The sequence below is a fragment of the Myotis brandtii genome, unplaced genomic scaffold, assembly GCF_000412655.1.
Source record: "Myotis brandtii unplaced genomic scaffold, ASM41265v1 scaffold84, whole genome shotgun sequence".
Classification (NCBI taxonomy): Eukaryota; Metazoa; Chordata; class Mammalia; order Chiroptera; family Vespertilionidae; genus Myotis; species Myotis brandtii.
The window spans coordinates 5,907,326-5,932,012 of NW_005371410.1; the positions used below are offsets into that span (position 1 = coordinate 5,907,326).

Here is a 24,687-nt window from a genome sequence, read left to right on the forward strand (position 1 = left end):
CTTCTCATCAGTCCAAGGCTTGAACCTGTCCAAAACACTGTAGCGGCTCCCCACAATAAAGTTTTAATACATTATATTTTAGAGGTTGTGGTGGTACTGTTTTACCCACAGCGTCTACAGGAATTGCTGCAAATTTACTTCTCGGTGGAAGAACCTTTCATTCCCAATATAAATGACCAATTCAAGCACTCTGAAAGTGTTTTCACTCTTAATGTGGTGTACAGGGAGATATTAGAATAAGTTTAATCAATTTATCAGTCACTGTTTGCACCACTGTTGTTTTTATATCATGTTTTTGTTTTAATATCATGTTTTTGTCGTTTTTATATCATGCCTCTGTTGTTATATCCTTTTGTTACTGTTTATTAATAAACTTATATATGATTTTCATATACATTTTACTAATTTCCTTTCATCTCTCACACTTCTATTAAAGAGAAAGGGCAAATAGCAATATTAAAATATCTCTGCTAATTAATTCCCTTTTTAAAAAAAATATATTTTATTGATTTTTTACAGAGAGGAAGGGAGAGAGATAGAGAGTTAGAAACATCAATCAGCTGCCTCCTGCACACTCCCCACTGGGGATGTGCCCGCAAGCAAGGTACATGACCTTGACCAGAATCGAACCTGGGACCCTTAAGTCTGCAGGCCGATGCTCTATCCACTGAGCCAAACCGGTTAGGGCAATTAATTCCCTTTTAATGTGCACGAATTTTGTGCACCGGGCTACTAGTCTAATACATAAAACCAAACACAGGGAGGCTGCCAAAATGGGGAGACAAAGAAACATGTCCCAAATGAAAGAAAAGAACATAACTCCAGAAAAAGAACAAAACAAAATGGAGAGAAGCAATCTACCCGTTGTAGAGTTCAAGACACTGGTTATAAGGATGCTCAATGAACTTAGGGGAAGAGCAGATGACCTTTGACATCCACAAAGGACAGGAAACATAAAAATGGAACTAGGAAACATAAAAAAGAACTAGTCAGAAATAACAAATACCTAAACTGAAATGAATACATTATAGGGAATCAACAGTAGAGCAGATGAAGCAGAGGATCATATCAGAGATTTGGAGGACAAGGAAGCAGAAAATATCCAAACAGAACAGCAAAAAGAAAGAAGAATCCAAAAAATGAAGATAGCATAAGAAGCCTCTGGGACAACTTCAAGTGTACCAACATGTACATCATGGGGGTGCCAGAAAGAGGAGAGAGAGAGCAAAAAATTGAAGATATATTTGAAAAAATGACAGCAAACTTCCCTAAACTGGTGAAGGAAATAGACATCTGAGCTTGGGAAGCTCAGAGAGTCCCAAACAAGATGAACCCAAAGAGGCCCACACCAAGACATATTATAATTGAAATGCCAAATTTTAAAGAAAAAGAGAGACTCTTAACATGTTAAGCGCCCAGTCACCAGTGACTGACACTATACTTTCCATCCAGAAGACAAAACAGACTGGGCACATAATGTGTTAAAAGCGGCAAGAGAAAAGCAGTTAGTTCTCTAGTAAAAGGGGAGCTCCCATAAGACTGCCAGCTGATTTCCTAGACAAGAAAAAACTAAAAGAGTTCATCACAACCAAATGAGTATTATAATGTCTAATCACTGGCTTGTACACCTGAAACTAATATAACATTGTATGTCAACTGTAGTTGAAAAATATAAAATGATTTAAAAAATACAATATAGCCCTAGCTGGTTGCTCAGTGGTTAGAGCATCAGCCTGCGGACTGAAGGGTCTTGGGTTCAATTCCGGTCAAGAACACGCACCTCAGTTGCAGGCTCAATCCCTGACTTGGTCAGGGTGCATGTGGGAGGCAACCAATCAATGTATCTCTCTCACATCGACGTTTCTCTCTCTGTCTCTCCCCCTCCCTTTTACTCTCTGTAAAACTCAATGGAGCCCAGCCATTGTGACTCAGTGGTTGAATATCAACCCATATAACAAGAGGTTGCCGGATCAATTCCCAGTCAGGGCACATGCCCAGGTTGTGGGCTCGTTCCCCAGTAGGGGGTATGCAGGAGACAGCTGATCAATGTTTCTATCTCTCTCCCTCTCCCTTCCTCTCTCTAAAATCAATAAAAACATTTAAAAATAAAAAGAGAAAAAAAATCAATGGAAAAAATATCCTTGGGTAATGATTAACAACAAAAAATTATATATATGTATATTATATAATATTTAAACCTATTTAATGTAAAGCACTTACTATGTACTAGGAACTATTCTAAGTGCTATATGAGTGTCTGTAATTAACATCATGCCTGGTTCTGGATTCGAAAAATAAGCAATACCCTCTCCCTCCCAAACCCAAGATCTTCCACAGATGGCCCACATGCCTCTTTACACCTGAAACTAATGAAATTCATGCAAGGGCCTTCACCCCGGCCCCCACCTTCTGCCGCCTCTGCTGCAGCCCCTGCCCGGACATCTGGTCTAATTAGCATATTATGCTTTTATTATTATAGATGGATGATTAACCAGCTATTTTGAGTACTCAGGATAACCTTTATCAGATGAAATTCGTGCAAGGACCCTGGCCCCGGCCCCTGCCGCCGTGGCTGGGGGCCTCTGCCGCGGCTCCTGCCTGCCTGCTGTGGCTTTGTCTGGAGGGAAGGACATCTGGAAGGACGTCTGGTCTAATTAGCATATTATGCTTTTATATTATTAAGAAGATATGTTCTCTGTGAAGCAGCACTGTTGTTAATAATTAAATAAAAGAGTGTACATAAAGCACTTAACATTTACTCTTGGATAATATAAAAAGTACTTAATGGTGGCTCTTATTTATAATCTTCTTGTTTTATACCAAATTATTCCTGTTTTATACATCATCTAGACTGAGATAGCCTATTTAAAGGTTTGGCCTTCAATAATGAATCAAAAATTTAAATGAGTATACTCTTGACCTAGAAATCTCTGAAAACTTATCCTAAGAAAATATCACACAAGAATTCAAAGTATACATTCAGTGAAGTCTTTTGAATAAAATGAACAATAACCTGTTCATTAATAGATGTCTAGATAAACAGATTATGACCCATCGAAACAACAGAATATGGTTAAAAACTAAAATAGATTTATAAATACTAATATAGAAAGATATTTAAGATATATTCCTGAGTGCAGGGAAAAGAAGCAGTAGAACAGGCAATTAGTATGATTCCATTTATTTTAAAAATACTATGTGTATATATGTCTACACAAGTATAAAGTAAATTCTAGAAAAATATACATCAAACTTAATAGTGATTTCCTCTGGAGAGTTAAGAGTGACAGGGAAGAAGGGGACTTTTGCTTTCCACATTATACTAAATAGCAGGAAAAACAAAGACCTAGAGAAAAGAGATACAAACCTTATGGCTTATAAAAATATAGTATTTGTCTACAAGAATATTCCTTAAATTTTCATCATATCCCCTTAAATTTTTTTTCATCCAGGAAAAACACAAACCAACAAAATAAGGATGTCTTAAGTATGACAAAGAAATCTATGCTTTGAAAATGTTATAGATGTTCAATTCATTAATTATGCATATTTAAGTAGCCGATGAAGACTTTATAAGGAGACTACTGTGGTGTAGAATGCTAGCATTTAGCGTGGTATCATTTATCTAGCAAAACAATATACAGTGATTAAAATCCACTAAACAGTAAATATCTAGCCATATACAGAAATATGCTGCGAAAATATTTTGTATAGTTTCTACTATTTCTAAACTTCTTCCACATTGGGCTTTAAGTTTCGCTGTTCAATATGCTTTTGAGTTAAATGCCCTCCGATACCTTGACATAATGCCTATTCAACATTGAGAAAGAAGAGCGCACACTGTCTGCTAAAGTGGCAAAAGAAAGGCCACCCACATTCAAAAAGAAACAGAACATTTCTGAGAGGATCCAGAGACACGTTTGTTGCATGGACAGTGCACTAACTGTAAGGAATAACATTTCACAGACAAACTACATGGCATTCAAGAGCAAGGCTCTTGCTCTGAGTTAAAGATGGTGGAGTAGGAAGATCTGAGCTCACGTCTCTTCACTGCCACCAAAACTACAACTACTACATAAAGAAAAGGTATCTCTTAGAATGACCTAAGACTAGCAGAACACATTTTCCACAATTACGGATTTAAAGAAAAAGCCAAATGGAGAGGTAGGAAGGGTAGAAACTCAGTCTAGTCAGGACCTACCCTATTACCACTCCCCACGCAGTTGCCCACAAGTGAGAGGGATATCACAACGGCAGAAGTCCCCCCATAAAGAGTGAGGGGTCTGAGCCCCAGCCTGGGAACCTGCAAAGAGGAAGAGGAGCCCTCATAACATCTGTCTTTGAAAACCAACAGGGCTTACATCTGGGAGAGCTGAAGGGCTGAGAGCAAACCAAGCTTGTGCTCTGAGCCCCAGTGCAGAGGCAGCAGTTTGAAAAGCACCTGGGCCATGTGTGAAAGTGATACAGTGACTACTTTTAGGGCGTGTGTTGGAGGGACAGGTATCTGTTAGAATTTTCTCTTGAGTCAGAAGTGCTAGTGGGCGCCAACTGTCCCTTTCTTTATTCTCCTCCCTAGCTGTTCTGACACTAGCAAGAACCGTTTCTGACACTCTTCATTAACCTTGCTAACAATATTTTTCAAAAAAATATTTTTATTGATTTTTAGAGAGAGAGGGAGAGGGTGAGAAACATTGATGTGAGAGCAAAATATCAATCGGCTGCCTCTTGCACACTCCACCGGGGATAGAGCCTGCAACCCGGGCATGTGCCCTGACTAGGAATCAAACAGCTACCATTTGGTGCTCAGGACAACCAACACCCAACCAACTGACCAACACTGGCCAGGGCATGCTAATACTATTCACCCCACCCTGGCATTTCCCTGATGACCCACCCAAGCTGGCACCCCTCCAAAGCAACTCCTTCCCTGCTACACCTGGCAGGCGGCCTTAGTCAGCACCAGTACACAGCAGTTGAGACTGGGCTTTGCAGGCAGCTACACTGACAGTCTGTACTGAACACCAGTGTGCCCGTAACAGTTGTGGCAAAGCTACACAGCCACCCTAGCCAGGAACCAGCCTCGCCTACCAGTGTGTCCTTAGCAGTTGTGGCCCAACCACAACAGGAGGCCACACTATTTCATACAGGGAACACCTCTGAAGTACCTGGCTCTGGTGACAAGGGAGAATTCTACCTCTGGGCCCCACAGGACACCCTCTAAGGCAGGCCACTTTTTCAAGACCAGGAGATGTAGCTGATCTACCTAATACATAGAAACAAACAGGCAAAGTGAAGAGACAAAAGAATATGTTCCAAACAAGAAAAAACCCAGAAAAATAACTAAGCAAAACAAAGGCAAGCTGTCTCCTAGAGAAGAGTTCAAAGTAATAGTCATAAAGAGGCTCCTCAAACTCTTTAGACAAGTGGATAGACTCAGTGAGAACTTGAGATAAAAATTATTAAAAAAAAAAAAAGAACCTATCAGAACTGAAGAATGTAACAACTGCAATGCAAAAATACACTAGAGGAAATCAACAGCAGATCAGATAATTCAGAAGAATTGATCAGCGATCAAGAATAAAGGATAATGGAAATCACCCAACTGGAAGATGAAAATGAAAAAAGAATTTAAAATAATGAGGGACCTAAGGGACAACATCAAGTCTACTAACACTCATGTCATAGCAGTCCCAGAAGGAGAAGAGAGAGAGGGAAAAGGACAATAAACCTATTTGAAGAAATAATGGCTGAAAACTTCCCTAACTCAGCAAGGAAAACAGATATCCAAACTCAGGAAGCATAGAGATCCCCCACACAAAATGAACCCAAAGAGACCCACATCAAGACACATCATTTTTGAAATGTTAAAAGTTAAAGAAAAAAATCGTAGAAGCAAAAAGAGAAAAACAACTAGATACATATGTGGGAATGCCCATAAGACTATGAGCTATTTTTTAACAGAAACTTTGCAGGCTAAAGGGACTGGCAAGATATATTCAAGGGAATATAGTTGACAAAAGGGGAAAACCTACAACCAGAATACCCAGCAAGATTATCTTTCAGAATTGAAAGAGGTAAAGAGGTTCCCAAAAAGCAAAAGCTAAAGGAGTTTATCACCACTAAACCAGCATTACAAGAAATGTTAGAGAATTCTTTTTTTAAAAAAAATGTTTGTTGTCATTAATTCTCACCCAAGGTTATTTTTTCCATTGATTTTGAGAGAGAGAGTGAAAGGGTGGGGGGAGAGACACATCGGTTGGTTGCCTCCCACATGTGCCCTGACCAGGTTGGGGATCGAGCCTGCAACTGAGGTAGGTATGTGCCCTTGACCAGAATCAAACCTGAGACTGTTCAGTCTGAGGGCCAACACTCTAACCACTGAGCAAAACTGGTTATAGGGCTAAAAGGAATTATTATTATTATTATTTTTTAGATATATGTTTATTGATTTCAGAGAGGGAGAGAGAGATAGAAACATCAGTGATGACGGAGCATCATTTATTGGCTGCCTCCTGCACGCCCCCTACTGGGGATCGAGCCCGCAACCCGGGCATGTGCCCTTGACCAGAATCAAACCCAGGACCCTTCAGTCCACAGGCCAATGCTCTATCCACTGAGCTAAATCAGCTAGGGCAAAATGAATTTTTTAAGTGAAAAAGAAAAGGTCAAAACTAGAAATAAGAAACTGAAAGAAAAAAAGATCTCATTAGTAAAGGCAAACATATAGTAAAGATATAACCACTTATAAAGCTAGTATGCAAACAATTAAAATGGCAATACCTATATACCTAAATGTAATGGACTAAGCGTTCCATTTAAAAGACACAAGGTATCTAAATGAATAAAAAAACTAGACCCAAGAGAGTCACTTTAGATCAAAAGACACACAGACTGAAAGTAAAGGGATGGAAAAAGATATTTCATGAAAATGGAAACAAAAAAAAAAGCTAGGGTAGCAATGCTTATACCAGACAAAATAGACTTTAAAACAAAAGTTATAACAAGAGACAAAGAAGGACTCAATAATTCCACTTCTGGGAATTTATCCAAAGAAAATTGAAAACACTAATTCAAAAAGATATATGCTATGTTTATTGCAGCATTATATACAATAATGGAAGCAGCCTAGGTGTCCATCAACAGATGAACAGATAATGAAGATATAGTATACATATACAATGGAATATTATTCAGCGGTAATAAAGAATGAAATCTTGCTATTTGTAACAACGTAGGTGGACCTAGAGGGTATTATGCTTAGTAAAATAAGTCAGAGAAAGACAAATACTACATCATTTCACTTATCTGTGGAATAAAAAAACTAAATAAATGAGCAAACAAAACAGACTCATAGATACAGAGAACAAACTGCCAGAAGGTGGGGAGGGGGGAGATAGGCAAAAAGGTGAAGGGGATTAAGCGGTAGTAACTTATAGTTATAATATAAGTGAGTCATGGGAATATAAAGTACAGCACAGTGAATGCAGTCAATAATATCTCAACAACTTTGTACAGTGACAGATGGTTACTAGACTTCTTGCATTTATAAGGTATATAAATGACAAATCACTATGTTGTACACCTGATACTAATATATATTGTATGTCAATGATACTTGAATTAAAAAGAGCTTTACATTCCAGAATGAAAAAGAACATTTCTGAGGTTTTCTTATAGAAAAATGGCAATCTCCACTGATATAAGAAAGCATAAGAATTTTTTAACACTGAAAGATATTGAATATACTTCATTATTCACACATAGATACAAGTCAACAAGTAGAAAAGTGAACACAGAATTTAAGATAGCTTTTAACCATAGTTTTAAAATACAAATAGAAAACACATAAATAAATCAATATCCAAATAACAGAAATGATTATATCAAACATACTTACCATTGAAAGGATTGATTCCTGCCCTTATTCTTGAAATAATAGCTTCTTTTACTTCTTTTTTCTTTACACATCGAATACCCAAATTTTGAAAACTAGAAAGAAAAAAACAGAACTGTCAAAATGCACTATAGTTAAACACACAAATACCAAAGAATATCCTAAGTATTAAGCATCCATCCAACAGAGGAGAGTCTCCATACTGTCAGATGGAGATGATAAAGTATGTTGTAAATTTCCAAATGCTATAATAAAGGTGTGAGGCTAAAAAAGTGGGGTTACATTCTAAGAGAACTGTTAAAAGAAAAATAATGCATAACAGATAGCTGTTGCATACAGTATTTTACAATTATACCTTATTAATATGCGTAGATCAAATATACCAAAGTAGGTAAAGATTAACAGGGAAGTGACATCAAAAAGCTGAAATTCAGCCCTGGCGGGTTTGGCTCAGTGGATAGAGTGTCCGCCTGCGGACTAAAGGGTCCCAGGTTCGATTCCCGTCAAGGGCATATGCCCGAGTTGCGGGCTTGATTTCCAGTAGAGGACATGCAGAAGGCAGCCAATCAATGATTCTCTCTTATCATTGATGTTTCCATCTCTCTCTCCCTCTCCCTTCCTCTGAAATCAATAAAAATATATGTATTTTTAAAAAGCTAAAATTCACCTCCTAACCAAATTCATTATCAAATCAATAGAATCTGTATATTTAATAATGTAAAGCAAAATTTATAAAAGATACCCACAGGCTGAAGCCCACAGGTATATTTTGCTGAGCTCATAAAAGTGTTGTCTACATTTAAAAAAATGTTCATAGACTACCAACATTTAAAAATCAGGTAACTGCATACAAATATCTGGATTTCTGGTTTCTTGCCCGTTTTAAAGGTCTGCCGACAGTAGGCTGGTTCAGAAACACCTTGCTGAAGCTGAGGGAGGGCTCTCCAGTTTGCTATGGTGCCTACGAGTCCTCTCACACCTGGCACACTCCACTCCACAGACACTTGTTATTTGAGCCCTGACTACACTGCTAGTAGCAGTGGAACATATTTTATGTCCCATTATATGAAGTTATAATAATCAATCATCATAAGAAAGCACTGAAATGTGTTCTTTAATTAGAAAGATGTTTGATACTAACAATAATATTTAACAAAAGTTTCAAAATGTCATTTATGGAAAACTTCTCAATAGCTACAAATATTACTAATTTGCATGTGTAGTACAGATGATGGTTGGGGGAACTCCCCTACCACCACCAGTCATACTTGTTCCCACATGGAAAAACCATGACATCATTCAAGTTGGGTGGGTGTGAATAAGGAAGCAAAACTGATTATAATAACATTCCTATTTGTTCAAACTTCACAGGGCACTTGCAACAGGAGGCTGCCTACCTGCCTGCCCCTCTCCAGGCTCATGCTGCTCATGCTGTTCACATTTACCGCATTGTGATTTTGTTAGCACCTAAACTATCCTTGACATTTCTTTCCTCTGCCTCCAATAACTAAAAAAAAAAATGAGTCTCGAATTCATAATCCTTTCTTGAAACCCCGAAACTACAATCCTCTTCCTCAAAAGTATTCTGCTTCTTTGAAAGAAAGATTCTTAGCTTGGTTCTTTTTCTTTGACAAAAGATTGTAAAGAATCCTCCCCTTTAATATATTTTTACACTACTTGATTTAGTTTCAGCTGAATCATATTTGACTGCTAGTCACAGATTAGAAGTGGTAGAGATTCCTGAAATTCTGACAGGAGGAAACCAAGGATCATAGAGATTGCTTGAATCATACATTCATTCCTTCATAGTCATTCAATAAGTTTTGGGGTCTTACCATGTACCAAAAACTCTGGGAAAATGGGGGTATATAATCCTTCCCTTCACGAAGTTCAGTCTAGTGCAGGGAGTGGCCAACTACAGTCCATGGACCAAATCTGGCCCCCTGCCTGCTTTTTCAAGCAAAGTTTTATCGGAGCACAACTCAACAGATTTGCTGATGCACCGTCTATGGCAGCCGTGGGCAAACTACGGCCCGCGGGCCGGATCCGGCCCGTTTGAAAAGAATAAAACTAAAAAAAAAAAAAGACCATACCCTTTTATGTAATGATGTTTACTTTGAATTTATATTAGTTCACACAAACACTCCATCCATGCTTTTGTTCCGGCCCTCCGGTCCAGTTTAAGAACCCATTGTGGCCCTCGAGTCAAAAAGTTTGCCCACCCCTGGTCTATGGGGTGCTTTCATGCTGCCCCAGCAGAGCTGAGAAGTTGCCACAGAGACCATATGGCCTGCAAAGCCTTAAATATTTACTCTCTGGCCTTTTTACTGAAGAAACTTGCTAACCTTTAGTGTAGTGAAGCAGATGGACATTAAGGAATCACACACACAAAAACGCTAAACTGAAACCATGACAATTTTTATAAAGGAGATGGACATGCTGCCATGAGAGCCCTATGAGGGGAAAGAAGTGATCAACTCAGGGAAGGCAGACAGGCTTCTTGTCAGAAGTGACACTTACTATGAACAGAACTGAACAAGGGGGAAAGGAGAGTCAAGAGACTTCAGGCCGAAGGAAAAGAACATGCCAAGGAGCCCACGGAAGAGCACTGTGAGCCCCGGAAACTAAAGGAAGGCCTTGTGACTGGAGCATGGCGGTCAAGGAGAACACCGCAGACCAGAAGGCTGGAGATACAAGCAGGTCACGTGGGCTTTCTGAGGAATGTTGTCCTAATCCCAAGAGTCACATAAAGCCATTAACATGTTGTAAGCAGAGATGTGACCATCAGATTTGTATTTCAAAAGATCACGCTGAATAAATAAATTTATTTATTTAAAATTTTTTTTAGAAAGATCACTTTGGCTAAAGTGGAGGACACAAAAAGAGTTGACGGGAGAAGAGCAGTCAGAGGCTCTTCTCCGCAGCCCACATTTAGACGACCGCGTCGGTAGCGTGGAAGTGAGGGAGGTCACTGAGACAAGTGGAGAGACAGATTCAAGAACTCTTTAGGAAGTACCCATCAGTGAACTCAACGTGTGCACCTGTGTGAGAGGTGTCAAGGATGAAACTACGTTTGGGGCTTTTACAGCAACCACTTAGATCAGCGGTCACCAACTTTTTGGGCCTCACGGACCACCGACTGGCGACCGCTGACTTAGATAAGGTACGTTAGGAGACCGATTTTGAGAGGAAAGCGGTATGATTATATAAGAGCATGGTGTGGGGCGTATTCTATTTGAGGTTCTTTTGAGATATTTAAGAGAGTATGTCAAAAAGACAATCAGACTAAGTACATTCCCCACTGAAAAAACTAGGGCTCCTGAGAAAAGAGAGCTGATTTCAGGGCAGTGGCAAGAAAAGGAGAAGTAAGTCTTGAACACTTTGTTGTGTCAGGAAGTAAAGAAGTGCTCAAAGAAATATGGGGCCATGTCCAAAGGACAGTGGAAACAGTCTGAAGGGGCCTGAATTAGTCCAATCTGGGTCAATCTGAAAATCAAAACAATGTCAGTACACTGACTATAAAAATCCATGGGTCTATAGCAGTGATGGCGGACCTTTTGAGCTCGGCGTGTCAGCATTTTGAAAAACCCTAACTTAACTCTGGTGCCGTGTCACATATAGAAATTTTTTGATATTTGCAACCATAGTAAAACAAAGACTTATATTTTTGATATTTATTTTATATATTTAAATGCCATTTAACAAAGAAAAATCAACCAAAAAAAATGAGTTCGCGTGTCACCTCTGACAAGCGTGTCATAGGTTCGCCATCACTGCCTTAGACAGTGGTTCTCAACCTTCTGGCCCTTTAAATACAGTTTCTCATGTTGTGACTCAACCATAAAATTAATATCACAAGTGGGAAAAACTAATATCACGTCTCCTGAAGAGATATTCTGAGAATACAGCATCGCCTCCGTAGATTCCTTGTCCAAAATGTTTCATATTAACATGAAAATATCATTCATGCTATTCATGGGAACATGGATATAATCAGGAGCAACCATTCAGACGAATCCATATTGAACAACAATATTCAAAACAAACAGCCTAGACGTTTCAACAACGTTAACATCATGAAAGATGAAAAAAGGCTGGGAACCTGCTCTAAATTAAAGGAGACTAAATAAGCATGACAACTCAATATACTTACAATAAAGGCCTGCGTTCTTGTCCAAATTCTGCTTCATAGTAGCCATCTCTGCAGTCTTTTCCTACTAAATCATGAGGATGAGGTTTAAATGGGTCATTCTTTGTTACTAATGTAATTCTCACTTTTCCTTTTCCATAACAGTTCTTAATCTGAAAAAGAAAGAAATAAATGATCCATAAATATTCCTCATGAAGATCTATTCTACTAAATGAAGGTTCAATTTATATAATGTGGCTAGTACTGTATCCAGTTGGCTGGCAACTGCAGTTTGGATGAAACCTGCCAAGAATACCAGTAGCGAAGAATTTACCTCTCAGTTCCTTGACATATTAATTTCAATTGGCCATTATCAACTGATTCTGCTTAGTTTCCTTTTAAAAACAAGTAAAATTATACCAAAATATTATCACAGTGCATGAGAAAATACTTAATCATTAAGTCACCAAATGCCATGCTCTTAGATTCACTGTCATACCATAAACATCCCTTCAAAGTATATACTTAAGCCATACTGGATATGATAGCACACCAATACATAGGACCATTTTATTTAATATGTGACATTTCAGCTCACAAAAATAGTTGTTCATCAGTTAGCTATCCCAAGTGTTTGCTGTACAGTAGGCAATAAATCAAGTTGAGTTTCACAAAATTGTTTTCACACAGTAAGTACATCTAGGACATTGAGAATAAAGAGGAGAGTTAAACATGGAAAGAGGGTATTCTGAGCATGGGAAGGAAGAGAAGGTTCAGTTTGGAAGATAGGAAGTTTGCAAACACAAAGCAGGGAATATAAAAACCAGATATGACAAAGGAGCAAAGCAGTTACATAATGATGGGTAGCTTTACAGGTAAGAGGACACTAAAATCCATAATCCTGAATTTAAACTTAATTTGAAAAGCAACCAGGAAGCATTTATTGCCTTTCTGAATAAAAGAGACAGTGACCACTTAAAACTGTAATATAGGCTGATGTAAAACTCAAGATGTAAAGGGTTCAGAACCTACTGGATCTTAGAAATATTTTAAAGAATGTACAGAATAAGCTGAATTATGGAATGCTACCTTTTAGTAGCATTTCTCTCATTTTAACATTTAAACAAAAGGACTTAGATAACTCAAATCCATATTGCTGCCAAAAAAGTGACAAAAATTAGGATCTTACAATTCAATAATTTTGCCATTGCTTTATTCTATAATTTAGCCTTCCCCTTAAGTTCAATAGAGTAAACTTTGTAAACAATTTAGTTATAAAACAGTGAATTAACATCTGTTGAGGAAAGACTAAATAACATTTTTCAAAATCTACTCTGCCATTCAAATTTTTAATTGGCATTTAACGGATAAAAATTCATTAAAAATCAAATAAAATATAGTATATTTTATAAGTAGAATATACTGTCATTTTGGATCAAAAACTACTTTTGAAACTTATGCTAACATCAAAAACTATTTAGAAAATGACTATATTTCAAATAAGTCAATGAAACCCAGAGTATCAGGGATAGATAATAAAGGCAAGGAAAAAGGAGGCAAAAATGTTCATTCTCCTTTCCCGTAGACCCTAGTTTAGCCAAATGATTGTAGAAAGAATTCTGATTGGGTTCCCAAATCCACGTCTTTAATCTACGGAATGATTTTGCTCACTGCTGGAAGGAGAGAATGCTTTCTCCTCATTAGCTCTGTGTTTCATGAGAGGAATCATCACCCAAAAGCTGCCAATGTACACTAAGCACTGTGAATCACTCTACTTAGATTAACATACAAACGAAACTATCAGCAGGGATGAAGAATCCATACTATAGTTAAGAAATGGCCCTAGATAGCTATTTAGTACAAATCAATCCTATATAATAAAAGCCTAATATGCAAATCGACTGAATGGCAGAATGACCGGTGGAACGACTGGCGGTTATGATGCGCACTGACCACCAGGGGGCAGATGCTCAATGCAGGATCTGCCCCCAGGCCAGCCAAGGTGGGTGCCAGCGGCACTCCTCCCCACCCCCAACCCCCGCCAGTCACCTCACAGAGGAAGGCAGCAAAGGGCGGGGCCAACAATCGCCCCGCCAGTCGCCCCACAGATCGGCCCTGATTGTTGGCCAGGCCTAGGGGCAATCGCCCCGCCAGTCGTCCCACAGATCGGCCCTGATTGCTGGCCAGGCCTAGGGACCCTACATGTGCACAACTTCGTGCACCAGGCCTCTAGTTAAAAAGAAGAAGAAAAGCCCATGGAAATGACTGTAAAGAGACTGGGCCTTTAATGCAATTGCTGTAGCTAAAATATGAAGCAACTAAGAGTGAGACACAAACACAGGAGAATGGTCCATTACCTGGATAGACGGGTATGTTCGGTTGTTGTCTGTGCTGTGCTCCCCCGGAATGCTGCCCGCTGATCGCCCTTCACATTTGTATCGAAAACGCATTCCCCGCTGCCTGGGTTGTTCAATTATCTCTATATATGGGTTATACCCACCTGAAATTTAAAAAAAGGGGGGGGGGAAGGAGCGTAAGATTCAAATAGCAATAATAATGGCTATTAACCATTTCATTTTTTTAAAAACAGCAGACTAAAATATTTTCCCTCCCAAATTAAATAACAAGGTTTAAAATCTAAGACTGGGTGGCAAAGACACCTTTTTCTCCCATTCAAATTGAGCTCCAAATAGAGTTAACACACGTCATTCAAATCATATTGATTGGTTTGCACTTTATCGCTTAATATCTAGAGCTAATGCCAATGTGAAGTTCTGAGATAGCCACTTTGGGGATACCCACTTCTCACATGAGACCAAGCAGAAGGGTTTCTTTCTCCCAAGGTTCCCCTAGAAGAGTCAAGAAGAAAATCTTCAGAAGTACAATGTCATACTCCAAAGCTGAGCTGAACAGCTTGATTTTACCTCAGACTCTTAATAGCGGACTAAAAGACTACTCATTGGAAATGTAAATGCATTTAAAGTCCTTGCAGTCAATGGACTTTTACAGAGTATATCAAAACAAGTTCCACAAGGGGCTTCAATAATCTTCAATCAGGCTCATCTAAACCTTTCTAAGGTATAAGATACCATGAAGGAAGAGAAAATAATTATTTCTATAACAAATACAATTCAAAATATGCAACTTTAGAATGAACTACTGATAAACACGACAGATGAATCTCAAAGTTAATTATACTGAGCGAAAGCCAGGCTTAAAGAGCACGTGCTGTACGATTCCATAGATATAAAACTCTAAAATATGTAAAATAATCTATAATGTCAGACTGCAGATTGAGGGTTGGAGTGGATGGGGAAACTGGGGGAAAAGGGGCATGCTAATTATCACGATTGTAAGCAATGATTTCAAGGCTGTACATATGTCAAAACTTACCAGAACGAAAAAAGGGGACATATGTAATACTTACAATAAAGAATTATTTTAAAAACAAACAAACACCAGAATTCATACTTTAAACAAGTGCAATTTAATATATGTCAATAAAGCTCTCTAAAAAATATATACCTTACCCCCCCCTTATCCAAATTGTGGAAACAAAAGTTCACTAAAATGTGCTTAGAAAAAGAATACCTAGCCATGTGTCTTTGCTTCAGACACATGAAGAGAAGTTCCATCAGTGAAAAGCCTTCCTCAATCACTTTAGTTATTTCTAAATTGTCTCAATTAGATATCCATTTTTGTGTGATCACTTCAGCGGCCTTTATACTAAAATTAGATATCCTTTTTTTAATATATACTATAGACTTATTCCGTGTTAGAATGCAAACAAATCTTCAGAAATGGGTAACACAGTGGGTCTTAGTGCATTACGGATTCAAGGGAAGAAGCCTTTGAATCCTACCAAACTAAATCTTAACAATGAAAACCTTGTGAATGTTATTAAATTTCTTAAATCTCCCACTACATAAAATGGAGCTAATAACAACAGTTCTGCCTCAGTGGGCTGTTGTGAGGATTAGACATAAAGTGTTAAGTTCTTAACAAGTGTCTCGAATATAACAAATACTAGTAATAGTGTCGATTCTTTCAGGTGCTTTCTTAAAAACAATGATTTATAGTGATACCATGATGGTATCACAACTGCTACTTTCAAGGATTTTACAGAACAGGTAGGCAAACAACACAAAGGAAAACATGCCCTTGACCGGGATCGAACCCGGGACCTTTCAGTCCGCAGGCCGACGCTCTATCCACTGAGCCAAACCGGTTTCGGCTAAGTGTTAAGTTCTTAACAAGCGTCTCGAATATAACAAATACTAGTAATAGTGTCGATTCTTTCAGGTGCTTTCTTAAAAACAATGATTTATAGTGATACCATGATGGTATCACAACTGCTACTTTCAAGGATTTTACAGAACAGGTAGGCAAACAACACAAAGGAAAATAGGAGTTAATGAAGCAAAAAGGTGGAGAGGGAGGGAGAAGGGGAACAGGTAGGCAATCTAAGAAAAGGAAACAGTGTGTCCAAAGGTGTACCAGTATAGAAGATATAGCCTCAATGGAAGAGAAGATTTTAAGAATCACCAAAACAGCCCGGATGGGAATGGGGTGCCTTTCTCTTGCTTAGAAAGAGAACCAAAAGCCAGAGTACATTTAGGGATTTGGATTTTATTCTCTGAGTGTCAATCAGTGAATGATTTTATGCAGGGGAATCACATGATCAGATTGGAATTTTCAAATAAGAATTCTGGTGGCAATAAACAGATTGAAAAGAGAAAGCAGGTGATCAGTTTTAGAGGTTGTTACAATAATATGAGTTATGATGAGAGTATGTCTGAAATATGGTAGTAATAATAGAAATGAAGGATTATTTAAAAGATAAAATTGACAGTACTTGGTGACTGACTGAACATTAGGGTTAAGAAAAAGAATCTTTGCCCTGGCTGGTTTGGCTCAGTGGATGGAGCGTCGGCCTGTGGATTGAAGGGTCCCGGGTTTGATTCCGGTCAAGGGCACATGACGGGGTTGTGGACTCGATCTCCAGTAGGGGGCATGCAGGAGGCACACAATCAATGATTCTCTCTCACCATTGACATTTCATCAATGATTTCTCTCATCACTGACATTTCTATTTCTCTCCCCCTCTCCCTCCCTCTCTGAAATCAATAAAAATTAATATATATATAAAAGAAAAAGAATCATTGATGGCTCCGTAGTTTCTACTTTGGGTTACTGAGTAAAGAATTACTGTCACCATTAATTTTATTCTGTTTGGATCAGGCTTCCTGCGTTTGACTCTACTACCTATTTGTTTATTCAAAAGACAAAGAGCCAGAAAAAAAAAATGAATTTAACCTAATCAAGTTCATAACACTTATTTCAATTTTACAGGGGAAAAAGTAGGCATGCAGATATTTCATAATTTCATATCCTTATATATTTTTGTATATTTAAAGTAATTCAAATCCACATTTCAGTTTCAAATATCTCACATGCTTATATATCCTTGCAGGAATATTTAAAGTGAAATACATTTTCCTTACAATAATTCAAAATACTCAACTTAAAAGATTTTTTAAAAATTTTAAAGTGATATCTTAAATCATTTATGTGGTTGAACTAAAGGTCAAATAAATCCCTGCCCACTACTTAAAGGTTGTCTTGGTGGGAAGTTGACATAGAATGACATCATTAAGGGTAAGTGGCTAACTTTTGGGGGAGGAGTGTGAACAAAAATGCTAGGCTCAAAATGAGAATTCAAATGATTTCATTGGTTACACAACACTTCCTTAAACTAGAAAGTGTTTATGAAGAAGTCTATACACAAGAGAACAGAAAAGCAGTTGTTAAAAATTAAATAAAACATTTTAAAAAGGTTTTTAAAAAATATATTTTATTGACTTTCTACAGAGAGGAAGGGAGAGGGACAGAGAGTTAGAAACATCGATGAGAGAGAAGCATCGATCAGCTGCCTCCTGCACACCCCCTACGGGGGATACGCCCGCAACCAAGGCACATGCCCTTGACCGGAATCGAACCTGGGACCCTTCAGTCCGCAGGCTGACGCTCTATCCAGTGAGCCAAACTGGCTAGGGCTTAAAAAGATTTTTTAAGTTATAAAAATGACATATTAGTTATATAACATCAAGTACTTAAAAAAAACCTTGAACTCTATTCTTCCTATTGTAGAAGCTCTCTATTGGTAAAAAGTCTTACCAACAACCAGAGTTTATTGTAATATTCTACATTCCTCCAGTTGGAAATTATCTTCCCCTACTCTAAACTACCATACTATTTTGTTTATGGCAATTATTCCAAAGAACTATAATAACTATAATGTAGGGAAGACTTACTATTTCTACTTGAAAAAAAACTACTTGTTTTATTTCTTTAAGCTACTTGAAGGCAGGAATTCCGTCTTACTCATTGGTGTCTTGCACACAGATATTCAGTAAATATCTGTTGAATGAATGAATAAAAATCTAAAGCTCTTTTTGTTTGTGTAAGTTATGCATTCATAATAATCAGATTTTCTTCAATAGACTCCAACTACTATGGAAAAAAAATAGTGCTTTGTATGTACTAGAATAGCTACATCTTCATACTCCTCATATCCATTTATATTCTGATTTCTTTATATGTATTTGTTTTTTAAAAACTTCCAGCTATAAATCATTTATATCATGTATCAGTACCCCAGTTACTTCTTTCCTCAATTCCCTGTTTTGAATATAAATCAGGGAATTGCAAGGAAAAGGAGTACTCAACTCAAAATACTATCTCAAATCACTAAAGTTTTGAAAAGCACTGAAAAGTCTTCAAAATTGGTTCCAAACAAATTGATGACTGTACTTTTCTTTAATTAATAAACTGGGATTGACCCCTATATTTTGAATAATATTATAAAAAGCCAATACAGACCAGAATAACATTTGAAATATAGCCAAAATGTTTGCAAGAGATATTTATGGTCTTACCTGCACGTATGCAAAAAGTGCTATTTTAAAACAGTGCCTACCTAACAATGTATGAGTTTATAAGATTAAAAAAAAAAGAAATTACACTGAAATAAAAGTTAAAAATGGATCAACTGTCAGAAATAGCTACATTATAAACTAAAACTGTATAGCTAGAATTGGAACCAGCATTAATTATACAGTGAAAAAATATTAATTACAGTAATTATAACACTGTCTTTAAGCACTTTATCATTTCTCATATGATCCTTTTATAATTTTATTCTTCATAAGTATAGAATAGAAATTATCATCCCATTTTACAGATAAAACTAAAGCTCAAAATTATATGAAATTATGAATGACATTAGCAAATATGACAGCTGAGATAGCAACAATAAGCATAAAAACAGCTGAGGATAAATTCACAATAACTGATACAGCAAATAACCTAAAATAAATGCAACTTAGGTGAAGAAGATATGCATCTTGCTACAGGCAGGTGCATATTTAGATCCAATGATATTCCTGGAACAGAGTTCATCCTGGGGTTGTAAATCAGAATCACCTAGGTAGCTTTCAAAACATACACATTGCCTGGCCCCACCTGAGGTCTGCTGAACAGAAACAGAGATCCATCTAAAGCCCAGACATGTTCCTGAAAAAGCCTCCCAAGCAATTTTAACACATTCCTGATTAAGAACCATTGCCCTGGAACATAAAGAAGTGGAAACAATGATGCACATATCTGGAGAAGTAATCCAAAAACTCACACACAAGTATAGGCTGGGTGATAGATAAACTAGGCAGAAGAATTCTGACTGCTTGTAACTCCTCTCCCCCTCCCTCCCACTCTAAAAAGCTTATCCAAATGCAAGCAAAGGGGAGGAAACATTACTATAAGGATAGCCTTTAATCACTCTGATCTATTTAAAAAAGTAAATCGTTTGCAAAATTAATATTTTAACTATCATCAAAAATATTTCTTAAATACAGCACACAAATGATCAAAATATGCCAATGTGTCAACACCACAGTTGAGAATAATTAACTACAGCCTGCATCTCCCTCACAGGGGTACTGGATATCAGAGACCCAAAGGAGCAAATGGAGCTAACAATATATACTTTTCCAAATATCACCTCTACTCATTTTGAAGAAAAAGAAAATAATAACTATTCTTCTTTCCTTCAACCTCGGAACCCAAATGAATCATGGTGATGATCTTCTTTACCTTAGGACACAGGTAACTTTTTCTGTTTCTTCCTTGTTATCATCAAAATTTAGAGTTACCACTTCTTTAATAGCTACAATTGCATGCAATTAACAAAGGGGCAAAGAAAACTTAAGCCTATTTCCATAAGGAAGGAAAAAGACTAACATGGAAGGTGCAAAAGGAATAAAATAGAGGATAAGTTATATCAATCAACTTGGCAAAAGGACACATGATTTATCTACTAAACAATTTTAGATTTACTTTTTTCCCCCCCAGAATGCTTACTATCATTTAAGTGGACAAAGGAGAAAAAATACAGAGTCCAACATCACTGTCAAATTCTACTCTCCTAGTTTAAATATATCCAAAACCATTTCAAATATTTTAAAAGTAAATGGGCATTCCTTTCTTATATATTAACTAGAGGCCTGGTGCACGAAACTCGTACACGGTAGGGTCCCTAGGTCTGCCCGGTGATCAGGGCCGGCTGGGGCCTTCCTTCATCTGGCGCTGCCCCCTGGTGGTCAGCGCACATCATCGCGAGCAGTCGAACTCCCGTGGGGACAATTTGCATATTAGCCTTTTATTATATAGGATATTAGATTTATTTTCTATCTAGCATCTGATCTAGTCTATTAATATTGGTTCTATGGTTTCACAAAATTCTAGAATCATCAGATGCTTAAATAGTAAGTGCCAAGGGCCTCTAGTAGTTTCTGTTTCCTACAGTTTTGAGTCCCTAAACTGCTCCATTACAAAAAAATGTGATTATGGGCATTCATGATCACATTTGTTCCTCACAAGACTCAGCAGTAATTATTCCCATTTTTATATCACAGAGTGGTAGAAATGGAATAAAAACCAATTCAGGTTCATCACAGACTAAAGTCCAGGTTTATTCTAACATATCAGGCTGATTCTCAATTGGGTCTTAATAATAATCCAAATATGGGAATTTTTAGATGAGTATTTGACTGATGTATGCATCACAAGGTAAATAAAAGATTCTGACAACAGAGAGTCTACTACTAGATATTTCATTGTTGTGGGGGTAAAAAAATAAGGATTGAAAAAAAAAAATTTAACTTTCCAGGGTGAAAAAGTAGAGAAATATTTAAAATCTGTCCTAGATCTTTCAGGTATTTAACTAAATTAAGAATAGATGGCAGGGCCAAATCATCTGTCTTGATTAAGATCACCAGATTTAAAAATAAAAATTGCAGGATGCTCATTTAAATATGAATTTAAAATACATATTTTGTATAAGTATATCCCACGCAATGTTAATGATCATTTTTCAAAAATGGAAAAACATTGTCCTGCTAATTTATAGGAGGTGGGTTTTTTGGGGGGTGGGGTTATGTGAATGATTTACACAGTGGTAAAACAAAAGTAAATTGTTTAAAATATATATTGAAAAATATCCCTATACCTTCCCATTTAACATTTTTCTATATCGTGTCTAGTTTCTGACATTCAAACTTGGACCCTTGGAAAATAAAAAGTTTTCTTTTAATAAATAAAAAATCCTTGGGATTTACAATTTGTTCAATATTTCTTTTGTTGTACGTTATATTTTGTTTACAATAATTTCCTTTGGTATATAAAAAAAAGTATATTTCATTCAGTTACTTAGGTCGTGTGCCTACAACCCCAATCATTTGCAGAGAACAGATGAGAAAAAGATGGAATAAAAGGAATGCTGAGTCCCTTAAACCGTATTTGAGATACTACAGTACACACTCCACGTGTTCCCAAAATGATTCATGATCTGATGTCTCACTAGTCATTTCATTCACTCATTCCCTTTACTCTATGCCTACCCTATATCACCTTCATTCCTTTATATTACTGTTATCTCTGTATTTTCATGTATTGCATTTCTGAAACAGCCTTCATATTTCTATGTAGTCTTTTATTTATTTTTTTAAAGTCATTTGTTTTAGCTATCAAGCCCAGCTTGCAGCTCTACCATTAAAAATTTAAATTGCACCACATACTTACATTTCCCCCCTTACTCAAGAGAAATAGTTCTCTTGAAATTTACACTACAGACAGGAGGGAAGTAGTGTGTCGTTGACAAAAACAAATTCTTCGTGTACTTCCTATGTGACATAGAACTATATATTAAAGAAAACTGATAATAAACATAAATTATCTAAATTTTAAAACATTTTACCAAAGATAGTACTTTTATTAGTAAACAGAGCTGCTATGTACACACAAGAACATTTTACACTTTACAATGGAACAATGGGAAGCTTTAAATTCAGACCTAAAATAGCTAATTTTATTTAAATAAACAAGACTAATGATGGCCTAATGGGTATGGGAGCATTTTCTTTCACAATGCCTACTCTAATCATGTCAAAAGACTGGAATCAAGGTGTAATTTAAAAAGACAACTTGATAGAACACAAACTGTGAAATTCTAAATAACCTGATAATTTACCTGAACAAAATTTACAATTCATATAAAATATATATACAGATATCACAGCCCAGTTACTCATGGTACTTACAGAATTTGCTTATGAGATTATGATGTTACTTTTTACGTTATACAGATCACATATTCAACTACACATACCTATTTACATAGGACATCCGGGAGAAAAGAAGAAATGGTTAAGGCTTGGTAATCAATAAAAATACCTTTTGAGGTTTTAATACTACCTTACTACAAACAGAATCTAAACTAGACAACGATAACTAATTTAGCACACTTTTTGTGTGTGATTAGGTTAAATTACTGTTTTGAAACAGGATGAGAATTTATAAGTTAGTAACTCTTTCTCTAAAGTCTTTACAACTGCTTAAGGAAAGTACACCCAAACTCCTTTTTAAAATTTGCTTAGCAATTTTCAAACAACCGAATTATAATTTAAATAACTTGTGATAATTACTCTACAACTTTCCACTCCTTAAAAAATTTCCCCTTCAATTTAGGGAAATCAGTCCTCACAACAGCACAAAATATAATGTCATTAAACAAGTTTAAACTGTATCACATTTTTAAATGATGTGGGTTTTACAATGCTCTTTCTCTATGTGGTTAAATTATTTTTCTCTCTTTTTTGAAATTAGAAGTATTACTCTCATGCCATACATTAATAAAGTTTGGTTCAACTGCCAGCAGGCTGACCTTTTTTGGTTAAATTTATCATGCTTGCCATTCTCTACTACGTTCATACAAGCTCTCATAACCAACAAATTAACCTAAATTTCAAGTCATCTTTGCACTTTTCATCTAAACACACTTTGAATGTACCAACTTACAAGATTATCTGAAAGTTTGAGGGTCAGTGAAGTGGGTAAAGAGAAAGTTGAAATATTTTAAACCCCACTTGAAAACCACACACACAAACTGAAATCAAGTGTCATGTGAACCACCCCAATTTCCTTTGCAGCCTAAATCAGCAGCATATGTTCAGCTCAACCCTTTAAAAAAGTCCTCTGAGCTTGCAACTTCCTCTTCTCGGCCAGACATCGTCAGTCTCCTCCTGTGGGTGACGGTCTCCGGGACTTGGGAGGATGCGGGTCCGGCACAGACGCGCGCCCCTGTCCAGCCCGCTAGCGAGGCGCTCACCGGCAGCTCCCCGCCTCCCCGCCTTTGCTTACGCTGCTCCCTCGGCCGGGAAGGAGCCCCTAGGACCCTCACCAGAACCCCGAAAGGGTCCAACCCGAACGCAGACGACTTGGTTTACTTCCCCTTCGGGTACAGGCTGACTTCAACCATGGCTATAAATACGAGGCTCCCTCCCTTGCCCTCTAAGCCGTTCCCTTCCCACCAAAAGAGACCCACGCATTTATTCACTGAAAATGAATATTTACAGAAGCAATACCAAGTGGTTTTCATCCCTACCCCTACTGTAAAACATGGGTATTCTAAAAATTCTCTTTTCCCTTCTTTCCAACAAAGGAACAAACGAAACAAAACAGAACCCCGTAAACTAGGATGTGCGCACTGTAACTGTAAAAATTGCCCACTTTGTCGAAGCAACATTTCCACTTTAAGCCCTGTTAAATGCCCCTGGTGACACATATTAAAGGCACATATTTTGTACCACTGTTAGCACAGCAGCATCACCTCTTAACACTGGATGAAATTAAACTAAACTAAACACACACACGCACTCAAAGCTCTCCTGAGGTCTGAGGTTCCTCATTTCTAGTCTAAAACACAAAACCACCATTTCAAAATCCATTTTTCAATACGAGAACTCTTCGTCTCCTGTTACTTAGATGATTACTTTCCTAACTTCTAAAGCCAAGTCGTGGGGAATTTCTAAGGTTCCGGCTATAGTAATGGCATCACATTACAGAGCATGGCTTTGATTTCGCACGCAAACCTTAAACCATTTTTTTTTTTTACAAGACTGACAATTTGCCAGAGAAGGCGATTTTAAAGTCAGAAGGCTCCACAATCAAAACGGAGCCCCCGAAACTGAGCAGCAAGCCCCCCGCCCCGCGCCCGGGACGAGCTCCTTTTCACCCCCAGACCCGGGTCGGCCCCGGCGCCGGGCGCACT

The 24,687-nt window shown here is 37.5% G+C and overlaps 1 protein-coding gene across 3 annotated transcripts in view; it reads right to left on the reverse strand.

Moving 5' to 3' along the window:
* The window catches only part of REL (v-rel avian reticuloendotheliosis viral oncogene homolog), a 29,601-nt gene extending 15,063 nt beyond the window's left edge, over nt 1-14,538 (reverse strand). For all 3 annotated transcript variants that reach the window (XM_005884580.2, XM_014532053.1, XM_014532052.1), the window contains exons 1-3: nt 14,381-14,538; nt 12,048-12,196; nt 7,898-7,989 (exon numbers count right to left, since the gene is read on the reverse strand). In XM_005884580.2, the coding sequence (XP_005884642.1) occupies nt 7,898-7,989; nt 12,048-12,196; nt 14,381-14,473 (334 nt within the window). In that variant the 5' untranslated portion in view covers nt 14,474-14,538. The remainder of the gene's footprint in view (nt 1-7,897; nt 7,990-12,047; nt 12,197-14,380) is intronic.
* Between the last annotated feature and the right edge of the window lie 10,149 nt (nt 14,539-24,687).